The 16,332-nt window shown below is 33.2% G+C and overlaps 2 protein-coding genes across 6 annotated transcripts; one reads left to right on the top strand and one right to left on the bottom strand.

Moving 5' to 3' along the window:
* Window positions 1-4,877: 4,877 nt before the first annotated feature.
* On the top strand, window positions 4,878-10,305 carry LOC146909401 (putative inactive leucine-rich repeat receptor-like protein kinase At3g03770). Of its 5 annotated transcripts, none has more exons than XM_085730991.1 (9): window positions 4,878-5,110; window positions 5,235-5,599; window positions 5,744-7,143; window positions 7,249-7,382; window positions 7,846-8,086; window positions 8,973-9,175; window positions 9,272-9,324; window positions 9,475-9,586; window positions 9,849-10,305. In XM_085730991.1, exons 3-9 carry the CDS (start codon window positions 5,823-5,825, stop codon window positions 10,119-10,121), a joined length of 2,337 nt encoding a protein of 778 aa, XP_085587117.1. In that variant the 5' UTR covers window positions 4,878-5,110; window positions 5,235-5,599; window positions 5,744-5,822; the 3' UTR covers window positions 10,122-10,305. The 5 variants fall into 5 exon arrangements, with proteins under 5 accessions (XP_085587117.1, XP_085587119.1, XP_085587120.1 ...); XM_085730993.1 differs by having other exon boundaries at window positions 5,235-5,299; XM_085730994.1 differs by having other exon boundaries at window positions 4,878-5,017; window positions 5,235-5,299.
* Window positions 10,306-10,681: 376 nt separating this feature from the next.
* On the bottom strand, window positions 10,682-15,983 carry EGY1 (Peptidase M50 family protein). The gene is made up of 10 exons (XM_085730996.1): window positions 15,541-15,983; window positions 14,074-14,535; window positions 13,766-13,906; window positions 12,912-13,013; window positions 12,507-12,718; window positions 12,201-12,251; window positions 12,003-12,072; window positions 11,431-11,499; window positions 11,126-11,176; window positions 10,682-11,042 (listed from the first exon to the last, which is right to left on the bottom strand). The coding sequence occupies exons 1-10, from the start codon at window positions 15,850-15,852 to the stop codon at window positions 10,884-10,886; spliced, it is 1,629 nt and encodes a 542-aa protein (XP_085587122.1). The 5' UTR covers window positions 15,853-15,983; the 3' UTR covers window positions 10,682-10,883.
* Between the last annotated feature and the right edge of the window lie 349 nt (window positions 15,984-16,332).

Below are 16,332 nucleotides of genomic sequence, written 5' to 3' on the forward strand. Positions count from 1 at the left end.
ACCGAGTTTTCAAAAAAAAAATATTTATAGGTTAAGGTCTTATAATAGAAGTTTTTATGTACAAGCTATTTGTATAACAAAAGATAACGAAAATGCAAAGTGCTTGACAATCAAGAAAGATTGGAAGACACGTGCAATCATGTTAGGTGTTTCAAGCAAGAAAATTGGCATGATTCTTGCTAGGCAACAATGCTATAGTGCCGCCATAGCCCCTATTTCACAATATTTTGTAGTAAATAACTTATCGCGGTACAATATGATTTGTTCAAATTCCACTATGCAATAGCGCTATAACACCATTACTGCTGCTATTTAACATCACCGGTTAAAAGGCCAGTGATCGACTTTAGTCTACTTCCTCTTTTTTTAGTTTTTTATGGCTCTAATTTTCTCTTATAATTTAACATTTTGAGTTCTCTTCTCATGTCATTTTGAGTTTGAGGTTCTACATCCCAGTAAACCTTAAAATGTCAGTGGAGCTATTACGTACAGCCTATGTTCAGCCTTATAATTTGTGAGGAGCCAATCTTCAACATAGTTCTTGTCATCGGTGCATATGCCACTAACGCTAAATCAGTTTGGTTAACTTATTATATAATATATAACTTAAAACACACTTAACTGAGTAAGATGTGAATCTAAGCTAAATGATATTATTATGTATGTATTTTAGTCTTTTCCACCCGTTTTCAAACTCTGCTTTCAAATTGTTTTATGGGTTTTTCTATCATGTGCAAATTTGCACATGTTAAAAAAAATTAAATAGTAATTTTGCATTGAAACTTGTATATAATTTTTCAATAATTAATTGTTGATTTTCAATAAAAACTTGCTAATTTTAATTGCTTTAACATGTGAAACATTGCGTGTTAGACAAACCCTTGTTTCATTAATATTTAAGACCTACCTCAAAAAAAATGTTCTTGGATATGTATGGTCGGGAAATACTTCAGTGACTTAGCTTAGGTGCCATTGGTGTCATTGGAGAAATCCTGACCGTTGATGTGTGTGAATGTGTGTGGGAATGTGTGTGTGATGTGTGTGTGTGTGGTGGAGATGTAATGGTATGGTGACATTGGTGCCATTAATGGCACCAAAGTGGTTCCCTGTATGGTCCATCCATCTTTTGGCTTCATAAAAGAATATCAATGTCCAGTGTTTAAATTTGGTGTTGCTTCCATTAATTTAAGGAGAATTATTTGATATCATATAGTTTTGTGGAATATCGGTATTCGGCAAAATTAATGATAAAAAGTCTCACATTAGACAATAGACGATCTAAACATATGTTTATAAGTGTAAGGTAGTCCTCACCTTATAAACCAGTTTTATAGAGTTGAGTTAGACTCAATTCAAATTTTAATATGGTATCGGAGTTTCCATTATCGTGCCACATTGGTCACGTTGCATATGTCAAATCCTAGGTAAGATGGGGTGTAGGTTGTTCAACCTATGAAAATATGAGGGCTCATAAAGCAATCTCTAAGAGGTCTCACACTAAGGGGCTTTTGAGCAAATATGAGGGCTCATAAAGCAATCTCTAAGAGGTCTCACACTAGATATGAGATTATATGAACATGTATGTTTATAAAGTGAGGCATTTCTCACCTTACAAGCTTATTTTGCGAGGTTGAATCAAGTCCATCTAAATTTTAAAAATAAATCAAAAATTTGAATTAATTTAAAAATTCATTAAATGTAAATAACAATATGATATTAAATAATTGAATTCTCTCTCATAAGAAAATAATTGAATGTTGGACACCATTATTCAACAAAATTCTACAATGCGGGTGTGTTCACCTTAATTTTACTCTGAATCACGTAGCACTGACTCCTCAATTATTAAATGTCTGAATTTAACTTTGAACTTGTGAAAATTCCTCGGATAATAATTATCTTCTCTTTTGCAAGCAAAAGGCAAAGAAATAGTAGAAAACGATTGAGGGTGTAAGTGGGTTTGCAAATATTCCCACCTTTTAAATAATCCTTCCTCTTTATGTCTCATTATTAAGCTATCAATTAGATTTTGGGTAGCTTTGTTGCTTGATTTCGTCGCTTTATATGGTATGTACTGTCATCATCATCATAAAAGAAAGGTAAACCCTTGAAAGTTGAATGAAACCATACTATTTTAGTTTTGAAGTTTTATTTCACCTAAATGCTTTCTCTACTTTTATATATTGATTGATTTATTGAAGGTTACTTGGCATGTGTTTATGCGTTGTCACACTTACAACACACCGACAAAAAAAATATAATATCAAGGAAAAAAGTCCATTTATTTTTGTTCTTTCTTTTCATTTTTGTGCCTCACACGAAATAGCATGTTTAGGCCAGTATTAGTCCCACATCATAAGATAGAAGGTATATCGGAATCATATTATTATGATTAAACTTCATGTTCCTTAACTTTATTTTAGGTCATTTGATTGAGAGTTTCTCTCATCATATGATTAATAATAATTTCATGAAAGAAAGGTTGTAATTGATCCTAATTGGATATAGGCTTTATGAGAATGAATATTGTAAGAAGTTTGATAACTCAATTTTGAATTAAAAAATAAGGAGTTTGACATATTGAGTTTAAATATCAACAAAAAAGAAAATAAAAAACTAAAATCAAACAATTAATTACTAACGTTCATCATTAAAAAAAATGACCACAAAATCATCGTCTAATGATGAGATAGAATGAAACATTAATTGTTCGATAAATTAAGAGTGTGTTTGGTAAGGATTTTTTTTTTTTAAATCTTTTACATGAGTTTGTGTAAGATTTTTACAAAAGTGATTTTGTTAAAATAAAATGTTAAAAATGAAAAGTTATTTCAATTAAATTTTATTTTAATTCGTAACAAATGAACTATTAATCAATATTTAGAGCTTACATCCTCCTATCTTGAGTTGAACCAAGAGAATATGATCCAAATAATGCACTAATAAGTTACTCGTCGGATTAAAATATACTTTTATACCGTCTTAAATCATGTGTCTAACTCACTTTTACAAAATCTAAAGTGAATTGCCCCTTAGATATTGAACTTAACTCTACCTCTAAATCATGGTTCCAATTCTATATAAAACTCTCACATCAGGTTTATGACTTCAATGTGGAACTTCAAGTTAGGTTTATAAAGTCCTCTTTGCACGTGAAAATAGTAACAAAGTGCATTCCCCCATTAGAAATAAAAGTGAGTGTCAATAAGAGGGGAAAATGTGAAAGATATGAAGGAGAAAAATGTATTTATAGATAGAATGGAAAGTGGGAGAGGGTTGGGATCCTTATGTTACTGTGACAATTTCTACGATACACTTAAAAATTTAAGTGTACTCATGCATTCGGTCTTTAAATTAATAGTTAAATAATTTATTTAAAATGTAAATTATTTTATATCATATACAAATTATAATAATTAAATCTTGCTTATCAAAAGTCTCAGTAAAATAAAATTGAATTTTTATGAATTTATATTACTCATAATAATGTAGATTGATTATTTTTACGATAAAATATAAAAAAATCCTTAGTATGATCAACAATGAAATGATATTTTTCATATGAACTGATGTTTCTTAAAATATAAAAATCAATTAATAACACTTTATTTTATAAAAGTATGGTTAATTTATTTTACGAATGTATTGCAGAAACTCCCTATTATTTTTTATTATTATTATTATTCACAATATTTTTAACTCTAAAAGCAGGTTATATCATGAAACAATTAATAAAAAAAACTAGTAACATGCTTTCACACACGTGCACTTGTTTAATGTAGAACATGCATTATTTTGAAGTATGTTTGGCACCTTTTCCTGATAAATTCTTGTGTGAACCAGGACCAAGAAATGAGGTTTGGTCACACATGGAGTTTTTTCTTTCTTTTTTACTGTTTCCATCTTCTCTCTCTTCTCTCTTCTCTCTTTGGTTGTGACCAAGAAATGAGGTTTGGTCCTGGTTCAGACAAGAGTTTCTCCGTTTTTCTTTAAACAGCATACACTATTTTCTGACGTGGATTTCTCAACTTTTCAGATGAAACTGAGCCAAAAACAAAGCAATAATGTTACCAAAACTCCCACCTTCCTTTCAACGTTTCATTGATTGATTTCACCTTACCATTGACATAGAAATGAAATATCAACTATAGTTTGGTTAGTGGTAGTAGTTACTACTGTTTATAGAGAGGCCCAAAAAAACAATATAAAGTAAGATATGAAATGAGGGACCAAGCCAACAAGGGGTACTAGTTTGAGAAAGCATAGGCTTACCCTCCCTGAAAGTGAAATTTTACATTATTAAATGCATGTGTTTGATTGCAGGACCCAATGTATTTTTATATCTAAAACGAAATTTAAATAGAGACATTTTAAGTGTGTTTAAAGAGAATAACACAAAAATTAATGAATTTTTTAAATTAATTCTCTCAATTGAAAGTAATTCTATTTAATGCGTGTCAGATAATAAATATGAGTATTTTTCAATTTAAAATCGAAATTTGATTGGTCACATCGTGAGAACTAGCCTCTCTGACAAAAAAAATTGTCTCTAAACATAAATTTAATGTTTCTTTTTTAAATAAACTCCTAATCAATATTACTAAATGTTTTGGAATATGAAATAGTCAAGTTTAACTATATAATTCCCTCAAAAAAAAAAGTTTAACTATATAATTCAAAGGGTATTTTAAGAACATTCCTTTATAAAATAGATACATTAAATACATTAGCAACGTTTTGTAATAAGAGCAGAAATTGCGATGGGAGCTGATATTTATGAATGGCTAAAGTAAATGTGTACAAGATTACTTCAGCAAATTTTCCACCTCAAAATTATGACAAAACTACAAAACTTGATCCTTAAACCAAATCTTCTCAAGTTAAACTTGAAAGGTTAAGAATAAAGGGTCACCTTCATTACAAGAATCTTTCTTTTGCTTTTTCCTTGTGTGAGAAAACTACATCTTCTCTTTAAGGACCATCCAGACAGAGAAATTAAATACAAGGAATATGAAAGGTAAAATAAAAAATAATTTTTTTCAAGGAATTTGGCAAGTCATTTATGAATAAGAATGATGAAATGTCAGTTTGTGAGAGAGAAGAAAACAGTGTGAGTTTTGGTTTTTTCTTCACTTCCTTTCATGCTTCACTTCAACCCTTATCACAAGCTAACTTGTGTTTAGAAGGGAAGTAAAAAGCTGACACATAGAAAAATTGTTTCTATGCTTCTGTAGGATTTGGAGACCTGTTGTTGTCCACTTTCTGAATATCTTTTGGATTTTTTCCATTATGGTGCGAGGTATAGAAGTTTTTGTTTTCTTCCCTTTATTTATTTCTAGTTAGTTTTTTGTTTTCTTTCTTCCACTTTCCTTTCATTTTTCCAAAAAATAAATTGGTTTATTTGTGGAAGATTCATTTTGAGTTTTTTGGTGATCTTTTGGAAGCAAGTGAAAAATATCTGCTACTAAAACAATCAAATTTACTTGGTTTTGGTTGAAGCAGAAAGAAAAACACTTTAGTCTAAACACTACTTAACTCATATTCTTAGCACTCACTGATTTATCATCCAATTTGTTGGGGAAGTTCTTCAGTTTTCATGGTATTGAGTTATGATTGAACTTTTCTTGTACTTTTTGTTGGTTTCTTGTGAATTTCATAGTGTTGAGTTATAATGCTTGAATTCAGTTGATTCTTGCAAAAAAATTATGTTTGTTTAAGGTAACATAACTTCTTGTAATTGCAGGGTTTCTGCTTGTGTTTCAAGGCTTCAATTTAGAGAGAATTTCAATGCCTTTTTAGAATATAATAACCAATAAAGCACTATGGCCTCTGTGTTTCTTGTGTTGGTTACTATTTTACTTTCTATAAATCATTCAGAACAGCTTCAATCCTCACACTCTCAAACCCTTTTAAGAATTCAACAGCTATTGAACTTTCCTTCAGCTTTAAGCAATTGGAATAACTCCACAGATTTTTGCAACACAGACTCAAACTCTTCACTCACTATAGTATGCTATGAAGACACAATAACTCAACTTCACATAATAGGGGAAGGAAAAACTCCACCTCTCCCTAAAAATTTCTCAATTGATTCCTTTGTCACAACACTAGTAAAGCTTCCAAGTTTGAAAGTCCTCGCATTGGTTTCTCTTGGTATATGGGGTCCATTACCAGGTAAAATTGCACGCCTTTCGTCGTTGGAAATCGTTAACATGAGTTCGAATCATCTCTACGGTTCAATCCCTATGGAGCTTTCATCACTCTCAAATCTTCAGACACTCATTCTTGACAGCAACATGTTTTCTGGTCAGGTTCCTATTTGGATTGATTTGCTTTCAGCCTTAACTGTATTGAGTTTGAAAAACAATTTGTTCAACGGATCACTACCGAATTCGGTTAGTAACTTGGAGAATTTGAGAATTCTTTCACTTTCTCATAACAAGTTATATGGTGTAGTACCTGATTTGAGTCATTTGCGAAATCTTCAAGTACTTGAATTGGATGATAATGTTTTTGGACCTCAGTTTCCTAAGCTTGGTAACAAGTTGGTTACTATAGTGCTAAGAAATAACATGTTCAGGTCAGGTATTCCTGCTGATGTGAGCTCATATCATCAGCTCGAGCGATTTGATATCTCATCAAATACATTTGTAGGGCCATTCCAACCAGCATTGTTGTCACTTCCTTCTATTGCTTACCTCAACATTTCTCGGAACAAATTAACCGGAATGCTCTTTGAGAATCTGTCTTGTAATTCTGAGCTTGAAGTTGTTGATTTATCATCAAATCTTTTGACTGGGAGCTTACCTAAATGTTTAGTTTCAAATTCTAGTGATAGAACTGTTTTGTATGCTAGAAATTGTCTCGAGACGACGAATCAAAATCAGCAGCCGCCGCCTTCTTGCCACACGGAAGCCTTAGCTGTGGGAATATTACCTGATAGAAAGAAGAAAAAACAAGTATCAAAGGTAGTTCTTACCCTTGGTATAGTAGGTGGAACTCTTGGAGGAGTAGCACTTGTTTTGCTGATTTTGTTTATTGTTAGAAGAGGAAATGCTAGAAGCAAAATGAAGAATCCTCCCACAAGATTAATATCGGAGAATGCAGCTTCTGGATACACCTCTAAGTTGCTTTCTGATGCAAGTAATCAATCTCTAAAATTATTTGTAGCTAAAGAAAAATTAAATATTGAAGTTATATGATTACTGAAACTATATTGACAAACATTTAATTTCGGTGTACATAAAGGATATATATCTCAAACGAAGAAGTTTGGAGCACTTGGCCTGCCAACCTATAGGAGTTTTTCATTGGAAGAGATTGAGGCAGCTACAAACAACTTTGACACCGCTTCTTTAATGGGTGAAGATTCTTATGGAGAGGTATGCCACTGCCATATTATCACAAATTATGATGTATATAAGGAATATATCTTTGCATCATGTGTATTAGTGAATGTGTTCTTCAGACTTCCTTGTTTTTGTGTTTGAATGTTGTTACATGAAAATATAAGGTACAGTTACACGGATTATTCTACGATATACAAAGAGATTTACTTTTTCGCGAATATAATCTGTATGTTAAACCTTTCTATTGACTTCATTATAGATCATTTTTCTATGACATATACACTTTGACTATACATGACCATGCCACCATATCACTGGTTCCATGCTTATTTACACTTGAGTTGCATCATACAAAATGTAGATCAGAGCATCACCAAACTAATTTGATCACACGGTCGTTATTTAATTTCTTTCCTTTTGAGCATGAAACTGTTTCTAGAAATTCCAACTTTTTATATCTTTACATGTGTGATGAATTTGTTCTTATATGTATCAGATGTACAGAGGTCAGTTGAAGAATGGCTCAATTGTTGTTATTAGATGTATCAAAATGAAAAAAAGATACAGCACTCAAAATTTCATGCACCACATGGAGCTTATATCGAAACTTAGGCATCGTCATTTAGTCAGCGCTCTTGGACACTGCTTCGAATGTTCTTTAGAAGATTCAAGTGTCAGCAAAATATTTCTTGTCTTTGAATATGTACCAAATGGTACACTGAGGAGCTGGACATCTGGTAATTCACTGAAAAACAGCTACTGCTTTTTGACATTGAAGTTTTTTTAATAAGCAAATGCTGAGTTGTTAGTAAATTAGTGGTTACGTTAGTTTCCATGGTTTCAACCTTGGATCTTCTGGTTAGAACGCCTTCAACATGCTCAGCTCACCAATGGAGCTATCTACATAGGAACTGGGGTTGAAGTTTGTAAAAATGGTATTAGAACAAGAAATAAAAAGAAATGATAGAAAATGCTCACTAGAGTGGATTTTCATCAAGGTTTTAAATTTTGGTCGCATCCGTGGTCGCGATCCTTAATAATGTAGAGACCGCAATCAAATGTGGTTGATCCGGCCTCAATCACCGCTGTGGAGATATCAAAAAGATTGATCTCTGTGCATAATACCAACCTTGGACCTCCCGGTTAGTGCTCTTTCAACGTCCCTCAACTCACAAACCGAGTTACCTACTTCGGACCTGAGGTTGAAATTTGTAAGGTTGGTATTTGAAATTGATCTCACTAGAGGGGATTCCATCAAGATTTTAAATTGCGGCCGTGATCGCAATCCTTAATAATGTACGAGAAGCGCAGTCACATGCGGCTGATACAACCTCAATCACAGTCGTAGAGATATCAAAAACCTTGACGTCGCGGCACATATGGACCTTTTTTTACGCTATGCATTTCATTGGTAGTAGTAAAAATTTCATTTCTCTCCTACCTCTAGTGAACCATACAGATACCTTACATGAAGTTCAAAATTTGTTTTTGAGGAGGAAATACCATTAATATCCTCTCTTAAACCATTATTTTCAGAATCATGTAATGGAAATTTTGAGACAGCAGTATCATTTCTGTCATCCTTTATCCTGACAGTCATTCTGTCGCGTGTTTTTTCGACAGATGGCCACACTGGAAAATCTCTGAATTGGACCCAACGCATTGGAGCTGCAATTGGAGTAGCAAAGGGAATCCAATTTTTGCATACAGGAATTGTCCCTGGTGTATATTCCAACAATATCAAAATAGAAGATATTTATTTGGATCACAATCTTGTTGCAAAAATTAGCAGTTATAATTTACCTCTGTTATCTAACATAGGAAAGGTATGAAGAAGAAAAAATCTTCAATTATTTTGTTTTATAATGAAAAAAGGCTTTTGTTGGTATCAAATATCAATTAATCTTAGTCAATCCTTGCAGGCTCGACGTGGAAGTTCTTCTGATGGATCCAAACATTCTAGTATCAATAAAAGGTGAGTTTATAGAAATTTAAATACAAACTCAGTCATATTCTAATTTTACATACCATAGGATATGAATGGAAATGTCATATGTAGAGAAATACTTGATATCTTTATTACCGGTGTTTGTTTCTAAATTTAATAAATTATGTTGTTTTGTAGTGGAAAGCATGAAGATAAGTGTGATATATATGACTTTGGAGTAATACTACTGGAAATCATTCTAGGAAGGACAATAAAGACCACAAATGATGCAGAAGCTTTTAAGGATCTGGTAATAACAGGAACTCTGATTCATTTCCCACGTGCCATTTTCATTTCCTTTGATTTCTAAATCTTTCAAGCTTAGTGATCATTAAAATTAAATCAAAAGAAAATGTTCATATGCTTCAGCGCTTCAATCATAGGACATATCTGATACTTGACCGTAATGTGACCATGTTTTAAAACCGAGGTTTTATCATCCATAGCAAATCAGTACAAATCATTTGCAATTATATGACCTTACTTGTTGTGTAATTGTATCATGAGTGCAGTTGCAAACAAGCTTAGGAGCTGATGAGGACGCTCGGAGGAGCATTATTGATCCAGCAATCCGCAAGGCATGCTTGGAACAATCACTGAAGACAATGACGGAGATATGTGTGAGGTGTATGATTAAAGAACCTGCAGAAAGGTCATCCATAGAGGATGTTTTGTGGAATTTGCAGTTTGCTGCTCAAGTACAGGATGCTTGGAGAGGGGATTCTCAAAGTAGTGAGGGGTCACCAGGTTCTCCTTTAGGGCCTCAAAGAACAGCCTTCCATTAATGTTAATCCAGAAGGTTTTCACTTTTTTCTTTTTTTATTTTGTATATTTCATTATAAGGTTAAAAGATCAGTGCCTACAGAATTAAGGTTTATAGTTTACAGCCTCAGATTAGTACAAGTTCTTTATGTTGTAACTTGCTCAAAAACTGCTGAGCTTTATAATGAAAAATATATCCATGTTTAATTTTTCTTTTGGAAAGTTCCAAATGAAGTTACTTTTTCAAAAACACAGGTGTGCACACGAGCGCGTGCACGAACACATGTAGAAAGTTTTTGGGTTGAAAATGCAAGTGCCAGCAGCATTGGCAAAACAATCATGGAAAATTAATCAATATTTGACTAAGTTTGAGAAAGGCCAAGTAGAAAATAATTACCTAGAATAACAATATATCCCCATTGCAATATGCAACCAATTCAGTCAATTTCAAATGTTCAGGTAATTCAGCAACGGAAGCTTCAGTATTGCAAATGTTTCTTTTTTGGGAGAAAAAACATTAATTTTCAATCAGTATTTGCAAAGATATTTCAAAGTTTTTATCCACCGGTGAAAAAAATATATCTGACTGAAGAAACTACAACCTTTCTAAATAAATGGCCCATAGTATTCTTTTTCTTTACAACATAATGTTCGTGTTAACAATGGTTTTATCACAAGCGGTCGTATAAAATTGAATTAACCTTTCCTTTGGTAATGATTTTCCTATATATTTCATTTCACTGCTCATTATAAATATGGCTTTAGTCTACAAATAACCATTAAAACTAAAATGTGGTTACAAGACCTATGCCCAGTTCCTCTGCAAGCTCATCCCAAACAGGAAGAAGAGTCAAGACAGCAAGAAAAATAGCAACCCCCACAAATGTCTGTCTCCATGTTCCAACTTCTGTCACGTCATTTAAGCATGGTTTCTCCGGTGATCTCTGACAAAACATCAATTATTCATAAATAATTGCAAAAACAACTGCACAAGTATCACGAAAATTCAAGACAAGAATCTGCATACCTGCGAAAATATGACAAAAAATCCCCAAGCAAGTGAAAGAGGTCCACCAAGCTGTTGAAAAGAGAAAAGGGGTTAAAAAAGTAAGTTACTTTTCGATGAAAATTTAAAACAAGCAACAAATTTTTGTATTAAGTCAAGAAAATAACTGAAAAATAACCAAAAGACTGGTAATAGTTACATGAGCCCTCTCCTCATGTAATGGTCACGGCTCTAACCAATTCATGCTATGGTTAAACTTTAACATGAACAATGTAGTTGAATAAAAATATGTATCATTGTTTAACCTAAGCAAATATTAGACTTACCACTCCCAGCCCTAGCAATGTATAAGTGGTCAAACCAAAGACCATTAGTGCACCTTTTCCAAAAGCACCCTGCAAGAACATGTAATGAAACAAAAATTAGGATAATTTGAAACAAAAATTACAAATTTCAATTGTGAAAAACAAAATATACCAACTCATGAATGAGAATATTTATGTGGAAAAACAAAAACCTACCGATCAATTGTTTCTACTTATCATACAGACAAATCAGACAACTCCATATTAGTAAATACTAAATGCTCTCTTTTCTACAGTAACTACTCTGTGCTTTGAATTTCACAATTAAGGAAGTAATTCATTAAATTCACACTTCCAATAAAAAGCTATATATATCTGCCCATTTCATACAGTCAAAATTAGTTGATACTTTATCATACAGTTTTATTTTAATGCATGATATTTTTTATAAATAAAGTAACATTGAAAATAAGATTACCAATTTAATAGTAACCAATTGGTCCGAAATTTGAAATAGGACAATCGAGATAATATCACATCAAGCCTTCTGTATGACAAGTAAATATTAAATCTATCGTAAGCAATGTATTTACCTGCACAGACCTGCCACCGTCAAGGCACCCCACTGGAAGCATGTTAAAAGCTTGTATGGTTAACCCACACCTGTAAATAAAAATAAAATTGTGAGCCTAATATTGAATAATGAATAATCAAGTGTGTTAAGAACCACAGATTTGGGGATTGATTTGATTTATAAAGTACATTATGTTTAAGAAGGAAAAGTTATATACCATCCTGCAATCACAAGAGGGTGAATTGGAACTGTTGCAGCATGAACCGCTCTGCACATACAATAGCAGTGTGTCAAAGTTAACTGCGGCCAAAACATAAAGTATGCATACTGATTAATTCTAGTTTATGCACCCAAAATGATGTGCTGCAATCATGTCATATCACTTGGAAACAGCTTGGTTTAGAAACTTTCCCACGCATAATGATCCACTAGAGTATTTTACCTAAATTAATAAAATAAAGTCGCAAGCACTGGATCTATATTTAGGTAAAATTATATTCTAGAAAGGAAGGAAGGGACATACGCATAACCAAGAGTTGCTCTACTGATTAAACCAAGTAGCAAAGAACCTTGAAACAACATGCTAGGAACTTGCACCAAATCTCCAGCTACATCTGGATTTGATGAAAGAAGAAGGCCAACAGCAAACATCGAAAATGATAGCACAGCACCAGCAAAGGGACCCGCAAGTGATATGTCTACTTGAGTACTTCTATCAGGAAGGATAGATTTAAACTACACAACACACAGCCATGGATCAGCCTTTAGATGCATACTAAAATACATAAACAGACGGTTAAAAGTTACTGCTGATGGTTCAATTTGGACATTAATAATACACGCACATGATTGTAATTGATCAAGCGTTCAGATAGTAGTTTCAGACTCAATGCAAAAGTGACTGGCTGGAGAAATTATATAATCTCACCTGAGTAATAGCACCAAAGCTGCCAAGAGTGATATGGGGAATGAAGAAAGGAATGCTTAATTTTACTTGTTTGGGAAATGCAGCTAAAAAGTGTCCAACCTCCTGCACATAGCCATATCCATCAGGTATAAATATAATGTAAGCAAAAGTTCAAGAAGCAAAAAGAAAAGTTGATGGAACCATGGAATTGTGTAAAAAACTGTAGAGAAAACTACACAAATAAGATAGGAAATTTTCATTTTGCATAAAATAAATAAGTAAATTGTGAATCTGCAATCCAGCACATATGGCAGGTATTTCTACTTGTACAGCCTTTTAGCGTAAAATCTAATTTCATATGTATAAAAGTGGATTGCTTGAATCCAAACTAACTGAAACTTTTGACTACTGACATACATTGCCAATAGTGAGTCAATCAACATAGTGACATGAATATCGGATAGATATAACCTAATGAGACATTGTATAATAGTATGGTATTTTTGAAATTACATAAGTTAGGTAAAAGAGATAAGGAAGAGGATAGAGACTCGGAACAATAGAAGATACATTTTCTTATATCTTATGATAATAGTTATCACCTCCGTCGTCACAGCACTACACAGTACACAACTTATTTGCACTAATACAAACTTAACTGTTTTAAGCTGGGTAAAAAGTAGGATGTTTAGAGCTCTCAGATCTCACATTTCTATAAGAAAGTGTGCAGTAAAATCTAAACACCGGAGTCATAGACTATGTTTTGAAAACTCAATCCAGTTTTTTGTGATACAGGAAAAGTAAATAAATTTGAATTTTGTTGCAACTATATAAACAAACGCACACAAAAAAGAACGGTACACATGAATTCTTACATGAAATAGAAGAACTCCCAAGACACCATATGCTAGAGGTAACGCTGACTCAACAAATGGATATAGCATCTCCATATCTGGGGCTTCAGTATAGTTAGGATCTGTCAAGAATTTCACTAGTTCTGGGGGGAGTCTGTTGATCTGATGAATCAAAAACATGGCAACAATAAAATATTTAGACACGGCAGAAGAAAACGGTAAGGCATTGATGCAATCAATGACATTTAGATAGACTATAGAAAGAGCGTTGTTCACAAACATTCACTAATCACAACCTGATGTTCAAATAGTATTGATAGCCAACATACCTGAGATGCAATTCCTACCTCCACCGAGGTACCAATAGTGAGAAGAAACAACAGAGATGCAACGACATATTGCCAAAGTGTTGTTTCTTCTGGCTCGGAAACCTCCTTACGCAGCAAACCAAAGCTAACACGTGGCCCACCCCGTGGATCAGGACTGTCTGAATCAGGTTCCTCTACCATAAAAAGGTTGTACTTATCGCCAGTGGCCTCAACTAGCCGATTTTGGAGTATGGAAAAAACGTCCTCTCTCTTTCCCCTTAAATTTCCGATGAAAAGAACGCCTTCTCCCAGTTCCCCAAAAGGCTCCTCTTTGGTCACCCAAAAGGTTGAATAACCAAAAAGCTTATCCTTAATTTTCTTTACATCAGCAGGATCAACCTTCTCAGGTCCAAGGAGTTCCATGAGTTTGAAAGAATCAACTTGAAAATTGTTGTACACAGATCCAAGTGAGGACAAAGATGACTGAAAAAGTAAACGATAGAAACAGCATCATTAATGTGACAACAGAAAATTCTCACGCTTAAAAATGCAACAGAAACATTGATCTGTGGGTTTTTTTTTAACACATGAGGATCATTAGAAGTTGTCCATCCGTGGGTTTCAAGCACATGTGCACCATTAAAAGTTAGTTAACAAAAAAGAAGTTACCATAAAAACCAAAATAGAATGATAGACAACAATGTCGACAAATATCTGCTAAGCTTCTTCGTGGTAGAAGGGTGGTGGTATTAGTTTAAAAGCATCAAAACACTTGCATAGTTTTTGGTTGGGAACAAATGGAGAAGAGGGGGAAACAAGTATTAAAAAGAGTATTGAATCTCCTCCTTCTTCAAGAAACTTGTGGCCAAGTATTGAATCTATTTAATATTTAGGCCAAATATCACCAAACAAAGAGGATTTCTCTCTCTTCCTTCTTCATTCAAATCTCTCCCACTACACTACAATTGCTATGGCCTCTATTCGACGACAGTTTGTGAAATTTTGTACTGCGGAACAATAGCAATATGTTAAATTTCCGCTACACTTAAGCCACTAAACACTAGGTAGACTAATAACTAACATAAATAACTAACCAAGCCTGTAGCAGTTTCTAACTATAGTATACACGTTTGGATTGGCTTATTTTTTATCTTATCTACTGTCATAAGCTTTCTATGACTGTTTGGGAGAACTTACGAAAACAGCTTATGACAAATCAGAAATTACTTTCTGCTTATTTTCATAAGTTCTACAAGATAGCTTATGAAAACAATCATTTTATACTTCATTATAGAAATAGCTTATATATACATAAGCACTTATCATGATAAGTGCTTGTGATATAAGCTGCAAATAAGTTGTTTATCCAATAAGAGCCATATATCAAAGAATCAACATTAGTATGAGTAAATAGTAACAAGTTAATACAACTGAAGCCACCAAGCAAGAAAAGAACACAAGAATTCAATGAATTAAGCAAAAATGTACCCGTTGAGAAGTGGAAGGGGTTGTTGATTTATCAGAATTAAAGCCTCTATCTTCATCAGGTAACACTGTGGTTACATTGGATTTAGAATCATTCTTGTTACCATTTTCCCCTTCATCATCAACACCGTCTTTGTTATTGATTGAAAAACACTTAAACCTATCGAAATCAACGTGCTTCAACTTTGCCCATTTGGATACATGTGAATTGAAACGGTGGTTGTAGTGGATTTTGTTCCTGAAGGAACAGTGAACCGGTTTGAACCGGAACTCTGAGTTTAGAGGGAGTAAAGTGCAATTTGTTAAAGTTCCCATTTTTCTTCAATGGAGAAATGAAGAAGATGAAAGGAATAAAACGACGTTGCGGTTCAGAGGGATGGGTTTGACACCATAACACGGAAATGGAACACGAACTCCACACAGACACACTCTTCTCAGCTTCTGTTGGTTGTTTGGGATATCTATGAACCAAATACGACAAAACCAAAACCAAACGGATTTTTTTCTTTACTTTTTTAGACTTTGGATATTTTAAGATTAAACCATATCTAAGCAATCCTTCTCTCAAAAATTAATCAATCTTATAATAGTTAAATGCTGGAAAATTAGAAAAATATAATTAATATTGTATGAAGAATGAGAAAATACGAGTGATTTTACAAAAATAGGAAAAAAGATTGTATGATAAATAGTAAGGGTATAATATGAAGGAAAAAAAAACTTTAATGTATCATTGATATTGTATTAGACATATAATTTAAGACAAGCATATTTTGTTAAGATGACGTATATTTT

This window comes from Medicago sativa, chromosome 7, assembly GCF_051527215.1.
Source record: "Medicago sativa cultivar Bolivia chromosome 7, Bolivia_mono, whole genome shotgun sequence".
NCBI lineage: Eukaryota > Viridiplantae > Streptophyta > Magnoliopsida > Fabales > Fabaceae > Medicago > Medicago sativa.

Bases quoted from the DNA above. Each gene is read 5' to 3' on its own strand.
- LOC146909401 (XM_085730992.1), top strand. From the start codon at position 5,823: ATGGCCTCTGTGTTTCTTGTGTTGGTTACTATTTTACTTTCTATAAAT. The intron at 9,325-9,474 runs GTGAGTTTATAG...GTTGTTTTGTAG, and splicing joins CATTCTAGTATCAATAAAAG to TGGAAAGCATGAAGATAAGT. The intron at 9,587-9,848 runs GTAATAACAGGA...TCATGAGTGCAG, and splicing joins CAGAAGCTTTTAAGGATCTG to TTGCAAACAAGCTTAGGAGC.
- EGY1 (XM_085730996.1), bottom strand. From the start codon at position 15,852: ATGGGAACTTTAACAAATTGCACTTTACTCCCTCTAAACTCAGAGTTC. The intron at 14,536-15,540 runs GTACATTTTTGC...TTACTTTTTCAG, and splicing joins CCCCTTCCACTTCTCAACGG to TCATCTTTGTCCTCACTTGG. The intron at 11,043-11,125 runs GTATGCAGATTC...ATGTTTTGTCAG, and splicing joins TTTTTGTCATATTTTCGCAG to AGATCACCGGAGAAACCATG.